General features: G+C 35.5%; 1 protein-coding gene across 2 annotated transcripts; it reads left to right on the top strand.

The window, feature by feature from the left end:
- Nucleotides 1–59: 59 nt before the first annotated feature.
- LOC113544419 (E3 ubiquitin-protein ligase TRIM39) lies at nt 60–6988 on the top strand. Of its 2 annotated transcripts, none has more exons than XM_026943241.3 (7): nt 60–237; nt 2027–2640; nt 3596–3691; nt 4231–4464; nt 4981–5128; nt 5234–5260; nt 5986–6988. In XM_026943241.3, the coding sequence occupies exons 2-7, from the start codon at nt 2032–2034 to the stop codon at nt 6546–6548; spliced, it is 1677 nt and encodes a 558-aa protein (XP_026799042.3). In that variant the 5' UTR covers nt 60–237; nt 2027–2031; the 3' UTR covers nt 6549–6988. The 2 variants fall into 2 exon arrangements, with proteins under 2 accessions (XP_026799042.3, XP_053086855.1); XM_053230880.1 differs by lacking the exon at nt 60–237 and adding an exon at nt 1222–1463.
- The last annotated feature ends 3909 nt before the right edge of the window (nt 6989–10897 follow it).

Genomic DNA, 10897 nt, shown 5'->3' with positions numbered 1-10897 from the left:
AACTTAACTTGACCCAGAAACGAAAACCGAAACTTACCGAGAAGTTCATGAAAACACATGCAAACACACACACACACACACACACACACACACACAGTGCTAAGGAAAACATTTGAATAAAAGGACGTGTAGTTTAGATGAAATGAAACTCAGATAGTGCACTAATACAGACGAGTGTGGTCAGAATAAGGAAGGACAGGTTGTCAGAGACGAGGAAAGGATCAGAACTTCACCGAGGTAACTCTGAATTTTATTTTTTTTATTGCCCAATATGGGCCCAATATGACTTTAAAAGCTGCTTGTCTAACTATTTAACTATTAATATGAATATTTAATTGCTGTGTAGATAAACTAAAAAAAAATTAAATAAAAGCACAGAAATCTATCTATCTGGCTAGTGATCCAGGAAATTAACTGCACTAATTAAGAATATGCTCCATATATTAAAAAAATACCTTACAGTAAAACATGCTGTAAATATAAATATAAATATAAATATTTGATAATAAAATAATATCAATAATAATTTTAAGTTATTTCTAGTCAGTGCTAAATTTTCCAAATATTAAATAACTTCCCTAATTCAAACCGTAGACCTGTATATTACTAGTAGCTAACTAGACCCTTAAATTTACATTATGTTGGCACAAAAACTAATTAAAGCATAATAGTAGAAACTAAAAAGCAGAGTTTTTAAGAGATTATGGGTCTGCTTACTCTCTAGGATTGTTCCTCAGGTTGTCCCCACCGTTAACACTGTTAACACAATGCTAAAATAAAATCAGTGCTAATATAAAATTGGCCTTACAAAATCCCTGCACATTCCAAAACCCACCAACCAGCCAAACAAACAAACAAAAACAATCAAACATGCCAATCGTGTATGTGGGATAGCCTTTGCACTATATTTAATAGTGTCATATAGAGATCTCATTTGTAAACCATTAGTAAAACCACATAACACCAATGGAATGTTGTTACTCATAAATGTAATGCTCATAGTGGAATTATGACAATAAATGCACGCTATATACTACTTTGTCTGTATCAAAACACGGCGTTATGTGAAAAAAATATTATAGTACCAATGTTCTCCATTGAAACAATCAAATACGACAGACTGAAAAGCAACTGAGTGTGTACATCAGCTGATAACTGAATGGTTGTATTCATGTATTAATTTTCCATGAGGAAGCTGGCACTGTAGTTGCAAATCTTGTTGCACAACTTAACTTGACCCAGAAATGAAAAAAGAAACTAACCCAGAAGTTCATAAAACTTGTGCAAACAGACAGACAGACACACACACACACACCCCCACACACACAAGGAAAACATTTGAGCAAAGGGGTGTGTAGTTTAGATGAAATGAAACTCAGATAGTGCACTAATACAGACGAGTGTGGTCAGAATAAGGAAGGACAGGTTGTCAGAGACGTGGAAAGGATCAGAACTTCACCGAGGTAACTCTGAATTTTATTTTTTTTATTGCCCAATATGGGCTCAATATGACTTTAGAAGCTGCTTGTCTAACTATTTAACTATTAAGTTATGAAAATTTAATTGCTGTGTAGATAAAATAAAAAGTGAAAGCTCAGAAATCTATCTGGCCGTTCATCCAGGAAATTAACTGCACTAATTAAGAATGTGCACCCTATATACAATACCTTACAGTAAAACATGCTGTAAATATAAATATAAATATACGGTAATGAAATATCAGTAATAATTAATTTTAAGTTATATCTAGTCAAGGCTAAATAAACAAAAAACAAACAAACAGTATGCAGGATAGCCATTGCACTATATATAGCAGTGTCATATATGTAAACTAATATAAATACATATTCATATATATTCAAAAGGTGGCAGGGACAAAATCAGCCACTGAAAACAGATAAAAAATGGAGGACACAGTTCATTCTGCCTATGTTAAGCCATATAAAACCTATTATACTTTAAGTGTTTTGCCTCAAATGGGATGCCAAATATAACAAAATTACCAGCCTGTACCAATTATCAACAGATAACATGGATTCAGCCATGAGTTCCTTCGCATCCCTCACATCTTCCTTCACTTCTCTTCGAGACACTCCTGTATCCATCTTGCAACACCTCAAATGTTCCATTTGCATTGACTTGCTGAATGAGCCTGTCACTACCGCCTGTGGTCACACCTTCTGCAGTGCCTGCCTAAGCTGCCACATGACTATCAATGACCTAGTCTGCCCATTATGCAAGCAGCATCTAAAGATAAAACCAAAGATCAACATTGCCTTTAGAGATATTCTGAAGGACTTCCTTGAATCCCAAAAGCCAAGACAGGATGAGTTCACTGGACAGTCGGGGGAGGTCCCCTGCGACATCTGCCCTGATAATAGCAAATATAAAGCAGTCAAGTCCTGTCTGATGTGCTTGTTGTCATACTGCGATAGACATCTTAAAAGGCATCACAACAAGTTACGTTCCAAAGGGCATAAGCTGGTGGCACCTCTGAATGAACTGGATCAGCGGGCGTGCATGGTCCACGGCAGGCCTCTGGAGCTCTATTCAGTCAGCGAGGGAAAGTTAATCTGCAGTCTCTGTGTGCAAGGAGGCACAAATGTGGTGTCTGTGGAGGAAGAAAGAGACAGAAGGCAGGTAAAAAAAAAATCCATGCTCTGGTTCTTCTTGCTAGAATGTGGTCAGGTGTCTATATTTGTTTTTGAATTTTGGTGTAGAATGAATGCTCAGAAATGCAAAAAAGCATTAATAAAGCTCATTTAAATATGATTTATGAGTTTAAGCAATAAGAACTTTTCAGGTAAGGGTGTTCTTAGGCATGACACTATGTGCAGTGCCTAAAACCCTCATAGAATGACAACAAATGTTGAGAAATGTTGAATCCAGAGTTCACTACATAATTTAGTTTATTATTAATAATATTTGCAATATACAATTCTTCTGCCACACAATGTAGTCTGTTAACAGGAAGATTTCATTGCAAAAAAAACATAACAGGCAAAGAGTAGGCCATTCTGTGATTCTAAAAATCTATGGTCTAACTGACCTATTGGTTCATACAGAATTTAATTACTGATGCAGTCACAGGTGTGAGTATATCAAAGATTTTACAATGGCTTTGAACATTTACAATGGCTTTGAACCCACTACCAGTTATGTCTCACAACACTGGCACAACCCTGTTAGCTGAACATATTCACTTCTAGGAAATATACAAAATATTCCAAAAGTCACAGGCTGCATTATCCCAATTTCCTGAAGATCATGGGAAGAATGAAAAAACCATTTATTTATTTATTTATTTATAATGATATTGACTGACAAGGTCATTTGGAAAGCACAGCCCTTTACCCAATTCTAATTATACGCTTAAAAAAAAAAACATTTTTACTCATATAATAGAGAAATGTAGTGAAAATTAGATACTGTGTTTTTTTTTTGTTTTTTTTTTGATTCGGTTAATGTATTTTTAGAACGCCATTTTTACAATTTTGGAAAGTGATCAAAAAAATAAAGTTTAATTTTACGAAGGAATAAATGGCACCCCAATTGTGGAAGCGCTGTTGATGTGTACAGATATATTTCCTCACAGGCAGAGCTGGACACTGTTATAAGCGAGCTCAAACAGAAAATACAAAAGAGAGAGGAGAAAGTGCAGGAGTTGGACAATTCTGCAACAAACTGCCTGGTGAGTCTCCATAACTAACCTACAACTCAGCAAAACAGCTTAATCGAACTCACAACTACACTTTAAACTGAATTACCATAATATACTGTAATGAATTATAGCTGTGTTTTCATCTACAAGATGACCTGATAGCAGCAAAATCACCACTTGGCAGCAATCTAAACAGTTTTACTCGCACTTAAGCTATCTGTTAATGGGAAAATCCAGTGCTTTTTAAATACCAAATATACAACAAGTAGACAATATACTAATAATAAATAACACATTTATTATTAGTCTTAGATTATGCGGATTATGTACAATATTTGGATCAGTGCATTAATATAAATATCATTTGAACTATCACCTGATAGTACTGTCAGAGATGCACTGTTATAGAAAATTAATCAGCACCTTCTGACTAATCAGATTACAACAGTGCTGTGGTTTAATAATCAGAGAATAATCGACAGCAAATAAACCCTGAAAAAGGAAAGCTACCGTTCACAAGCATATTTAAGAAACAACACTGATGCCGTCCATTGGTTAACTCTTTACAGGCTCTGATTGACCAGGAGACAAAGGAAATTAAAAAGATTTTCAATGCCATAAAGAAGGCAGTTCAGAAGGCAGAAGACGAGGTGCTGAGCCCTTTAGAAGACCGGAGGAGGCAAGTGGAGCAGGAGGCAGAGAAGCTGAAAAAGGATTTGCAGAGAAAGATCTCCACATTGAGTGAAACCATTTCAGATCTACAAATATTGGGGGATGAAGAAGACCCTGTGTTCTTCCTACAGGTCAGCAGGTTTTTAGTTTGAGAAATTCTCAGATTTCTCAGATGTCCCTAATGTCAAATTAATATTTCTATATGTCTACATTTACCCACTTACTACTGCTGTCTATTCATTATGCATTACAGTCACTATGTCCTTCAGTAAATAAAAGCAACTGAGCAAAATAAAGTTGTGAGCAGAGGAATAAAGCTACTTTTAAAATTTTCACATATCTTTCATTCATATATCATGGTATTCCACAGCCATTTGCCAACAGTTACATTTTTTTCATTTATTAATGGGCCACTCTTTATGCTTTTGTCCATCTATAGTAAGATTGTTATGTTAAAACTGTTACATTACAACTGTTATAAATTGTTATCCCTTATCAGCATTTCTTTTTTTCCCCTCTCTCTTGAAGTTAATCTGAGAAAAAAAATGCAGCGTTTCCTGTTACAGAGAAACTGAAAAGCGAAAACTCCTCTATCTTGAAGTCACATGGCAGGAAACTTATTTTTTTCTTTTTTTTTTTTTTTTAAGAGTTATCCCTCCGTCACAATGGTAGATAATGGCAGTGACGGGACTTCTGTTTTCTTGGATACTGATTTGAGCTTTGGCACAATAAGGAGCCTGGCGGTGACCATGATGGCTGATATTGAGGAAGAGTTTGAGAAACTCTCCAGAATTGGTGAGGGAAATGGCTTTTACTGGCTTCCAGTCAAATGTATTACGTACTTGTTTTGTCATCTGTGTGAGAGCCATTTATTTATTTAGTTTCTCACTTGCCTTATAGAAACTGCAAGGATTAAGAAATTTGGAGGTAAGTACAAGATGTTACTGTAATATCAATTATAATGCCTAGGACTGACATATTGAGATATATAGTTAGATAAAAATCTAATAAGTATTACAAGTATACGTACAATAATTACTGCATGAAATAAAATGAGTCCTTCATGGCGGATTCAGACCTTTGGACCCTGCTGTAAGACTAGTGGGGCTTGAAAACTCTATCTCTACTTAGCCAAGCAACTGATTTCATCTATTAATCTGTAATTGTTATACATTATGTTAATCATCATAAGGTTTGAGGATGATTGGTACAGGTTTAGATATCAGCAGTCTGACTGACAGTTGTAGATAACTGATAGCTGTAGATCACTGCTGTACAACGGCATGCTGTAACGCCAGGCAGATCCACCAGAGGGTGCACAATGCCTTACATTTTGTGGCACAGAAGCATGCAAAATAAAGAAAGAAACAATTTGTGGACATTTTGTTAACATCTGAACATTTTGTAAATGGTCACTGATTAGTTTTAACAACTGTAATCTGGCATGGCATACAATTGCTATACTATTGTTGTTAAACACATCTTTAACTTTGGAGCACAAAGCTGATACAATAGCTAATGGTGATCATGTTAAAGCAAATAAATAAATAAATAAATAAATAAATAAATAAATAAATAACAGCAGTTGATAGCTATGATCCGCAACAAGTAGGTTCGGTGATTCATCTCATTCATGATTTCTGATCTTTCAGTGGATGTGACTCTGGATCCAGAAACTGCTAATGCTCAACTCCTAATCTCTGATGACCTGAGAGAGGTGCGAAGCTCTATGGAGACAAGGGATGCATCTGATAACCCTGAGAGTTTTGATCTGTTCGGCAGCATTTTGGGACAGAACTGGCTGACCGATGGCAGGGCCTTCTGGGTAGTGGAGGTTGGGAACAAACAAGGCTGGGATATTGGGGTGGCAAGAGAGGAGGCCAACAGGAAGGGCGCAATCTCCCTCAAACCAAGCCAAGGATACTGGGCCATTGTGCATTATAACAGCGACAATTATGCAGCTCTGGAAGACCCTCCCACCCTGCTGTCTCTTTCAAACAAACCCCGCAAAGTAGGAGTGTTTGTTGATTTCAACGAGGCATTGGTCTCCTTCTATGACATGGAAGCAGAGACTCACATTTACTCATTTACTGACTGTGCATTCGGAGAAGTAATTAGGCCCTACTTTAGCCCCCACCTTAACCACGATGACCCGTTGGTCATCTGCCCTGTTAATCCCAGTGAAATGGGAAATGGGATTTTTGGGCAACTGTAAATCCAAATCAATGCTGTACAATCAATTTCATAGACCCTTATGCAAGAACAGTGAATGACATATTCACTAGAATATACTGTATTCATACATTTATGAAAGAAAGCATTTAAAGATATGAACTTAATTCTGTGTAATACTGTGATTTTACTGGCAATTTATATATAAGCAAATATATATATATATATATATATATATATCACCAGGACTGGTTACTTGCACATAAACAGTCAAAATTTTCAAAAGTCACTTTATAATCCTAAGGGTCCTAAGGCATTTAAGATGGCCGTTACTGTAGTGCAATGTACTGTGCATTGAAATGTCAATGATTTGCAAACCATAATGAAAGAATCATTCTTTTCTATATTAAGCTAGAGTTTGTAGGTCTGACATTTGTTGTGATAATTGATGATTTAGGGGATCATTAAAAATGCATATATATATATATATATATATATATATATATATATATATATATATATATATATATATATATATATATAAACCTAAAAACAATTAAAAAAAAAACATTCAAAAGTATCCAGGGTGCAAGTTGTTCCTAAATACGGTATTTTACCTTGAAATGTCATTATTAAACTATTAATAATTTTATACATTATACTTTATAACATAGCATATGTGTTTCTGTTCAAACACATAAACATGTCTTTCAATTCTTTTGACCTTCAGACCCTAGTTACACTGGAAAGCTCATTACATGTGGCTTGCTAATGTGAGCAGTATTTAATGCTAACTACAATATCCATATTTATACATTGTAAAAACAATAAACCAAAAAAAAAAACTCTCATTGAGCATATGTAGAACATCTACAGCTAAAACTGTAAAACTCTTGAGTCAAGAGGCTATCACATATTGTCCTGGCTACTATCTGGTGAATTTTTAGAGCAACCTGTTTTTTTTTGTTTGTTTTTTTTTTACTGCAGTTGAGGGTGAAAACATAGTCATTCAGCATACATTCAGAGGTGGGTAGAGTATCCAAAATCTGTACTCAAGTAAAAGTACAAGTACTTATGGAAATATTTACTCAAGTAAAAGTAAAAGTAACAATCTTAATAGTTACTTGAGTAAGAGTAAAAAAGTATCTGATGAAAAAACTACTCAAGTAGCTAGTTACTAGTTACTTCGGATCTGATTGATATGAAGCGAAAACCCTGAATTTCAAACTACTTGGAGAGCTTTCACACACCTCTCCTTGAAAGTCTCTCTGTTCTACTTATATAAAACCTAGGTTGAAGTAAAGTAGCCTATCTCAGTCCTGTGATGGGCACATTAACATCACATAACCTGTCATTTGCAATAAAATCTCAAACACACCCAGATGTTTTTCTAACAGTTAACTCTGTCTATATTTTCACATTCACAACACAAACCTGTCAGCATCTGCATTTAAACAAGCTAACAGAGAACAAAAGAGAAGGTGTGTGTGCAGAGTGTGTGTTTGTTATTATGTTTGTGTATGAACTTGTTTATGTGTGTTTGCGCTTCAGTATGTGAATGTTTATTTGGTCATATGTTCTTTCTTGAACAATCTGTTTTTACAGAATTTTACTTTTGAACTTCAGTAGTGCCCATAGTTACCAAATTACCGTTAATAGGGTTCAAATAGGCGTAATTTTGACACTTACCGCTACGTGTTTTTTCAGGTTGGAGTTCGTGCACACAACATGCATCGCATTATGAAACTATTCTTTTTGACATCTTGGAGTGAAAACATAGACTGAACTTGAGGTCACGGGTCTCGCGCACGTCTTCCTCTGCTTCAGCCATCACCTTCCAACTAAACGCGCGCTAAACGTAAGCGGGAAATGCGTAGCAGCCTCTCCAACGTCTCGCGAGACTTGCGAACAAGTCATATAAACTAATTCTTTAACAAATCTCATATTTATTACCATTTGACAGTAACGGAGGAACGCAGCCAAATGTAGCGAAGTAAAAGTAAAAATTTTTCACTAAAAATGTACTTGAGTAAGAGTAAAAGTACACATCTTTAAATATACTGTAAAAGTACAAGTTACCCAAAACATTTACTCAAGTAAATGTAACGAAGTAAATGTAATTCGTTACTACCCACCTCTGCATACAGACTAGCAGCTCATTTTGAGTGGTTTAAGATGTACCTTTGTTTAATTGTGTTTGATGCAGCAGTTGTGTTTCTTTTGTGCGAAATGTACACAGAGGAACTAATATCATAAACCAACAACAGACAGTCATACAGCATACGGTTCGTCAGCTGGTTTTGAGCTGTTTTAGACTTACCTTTGTTCAGCTATGTTCAAGGTAATATCCAGGTTTTAACCAGGGTTTAAATGTTTTAGAAAAATTACCCAAATACATATAAAAAAAAGCCCAACTACATATCAAAAACCATACAAGTAGACCTAAAACAAGCTCAAAACATTTGGGCATTGAAATGGGAGACTTTTTGTTTGCATATATTTCTCATGTACAGACAATAGGCCTCATTTATCAATATTTCAGTAAAGTTGTGTGTAAATGACAAACCGAACTAAAATCTTCCTCCAGATTGACAAATGTTTTGGAAAGGATGACATGTATTTGCGTGCATATATAACATGCAAAGCACGCTCCCAACACAGCTCATTTGCTTGTAGTGATGCCCACAAAACTCCATAAAAGGTCAAACGCACAGACAGCTGGGAGCACGAAATGAATGATCAGGGTAAAGGCTAAAAGACAGAAGTGGAAGTTTTTTGACTCATGTCTACGCCAATAAAAATATTTAATAATATATAATATTAATAACAATAAGCGAGCCTGTAATGATATTCCGCCTTCTGTAAACCTTACCAGGATAGCACACTTGGACACCAGTGACGATCATATGTTAATTATAAGGACATGTAAGACTTTTTCCTTTAATGCAACTGATCCTGCATAAAGGAACCAGCTGGAAGGCCTTATAAGTAAAACCTAATTAATAAAAAACTGAACAGGGATTGATAAACATATACCACAGATGAAACCAGAAACTATTATTTTATTATCAAATACCAAATACTTTTTATCCATTAAAGCATTTGTATTTTTTTCCTGGTGACAAATAAACCAACGAATAGGATTTATTTATTGATTAATTTATTACTTACTAATTACATACTACTCACACCATGTTTGCCACATCACATGTCACTCTTGAAGCCACAAAGTCACTCCCCCGATCAGGACTACAAACAATGTGTCATGACCGATCACACACACATCCTCAGACTTCAAATCAAGCACATCTGTTCCTAATCATACACAGTTCTTATTACCTGAACTCACAACAGTGATGCCAAAATCAAGCTTTCTGAAGCAATGAAGCTTTCCTCCCAGATGTATCAAAAAAAGGTTTATTACTCAAAGCTTTTCAATACAGTGGCTCTCATCTGGAGGCATCTGGTGGTTGAAATGATGAAGTGCAGCTCCTAATGCATCATGCAGCTGTGTTTTGGGTTCCAGCTTTATTTATTTATTTGTGGCATAGGCAAAGGTAAACTCTTATACATCATCAATACAAATTTCTTATAAATAGACAACCTTAATTGTTATATGAGTTGAAATTTTTCCTGAACTTCAGAATGCCCTCATTTTCTTGTTGGTTCCATAACTACAAAATATTTCTATATCAATAATCAGCATAAATAACACACAGCTCTTGACTTTTGACTTTCTTCTTGAGCGCCAGGATTCGCTTGTCTTCTAAATCAATTTCAAAGCAGTGTGCCAAAACGAAGCTTCAGACATCATTGATCACATATTTTTTGGCAGAACAAATCGAGCAAAGGGTTGTGTGTTTTGACACACACCTTGGATTTCAGGATCAAGGGTGACATCAGTAACTCATAACAGATCATTGCAAAGTCTTGTTCTTGCCTTCTGACAATGAAGTCATTAAGTTTTATTGTTTTATGTCTTGTGTTTACTAGTTTATCTTATCGCAGTCCTGCTGGCTGGTCACTTTACTCATTGCCTGTTTCATGGTTTTGAATATTGTTATGCCCTTTGGTTCTGCCTGCCTGCACTTAATAACAGCAAAATGAAGCTTCACAAAGCAGTGAACCTTTCCAAACAACTGTTTTGTTTCATGAAGCTTTATGTGTCCAATAGGGGGCTCCAGTGGTTAAAAAAATATAGGCCTGTATACGTGCCACTTGTACACGCCAAAAAGAAATAACTTCCTGTATCACCTTGATGTACTGATGTATTGCTTTTTAGGTAATTGATAATCATGTCCATAAGATTAGAAGCTACAAAAGAATAGTGTGCTTCGAATAGAGCAGTGATAGGTTTTCTTTAAATGGGCAGTGAATAGGGTGTTGAGATTG

The sequence above is a fragment of the Pangasianodon hypophthalmus genome, chromosome 28 (genome assembly GCF_027358585.1).
Source record: "Pangasianodon hypophthalmus isolate fPanHyp1 chromosome 28, fPanHyp1.pri, whole genome shotgun sequence".
Taxonomy (NCBI): Eukaryota; Metazoa; Chordata; class Actinopteri; order Siluriformes; family Pangasiidae; genus Pangasianodon; species Pangasianodon hypophthalmus.
The sequence above is the reverse complement of the archived record's forward strand: the minus strand, read 5'-3'. Positions and strand labels throughout refer to the sequence as shown.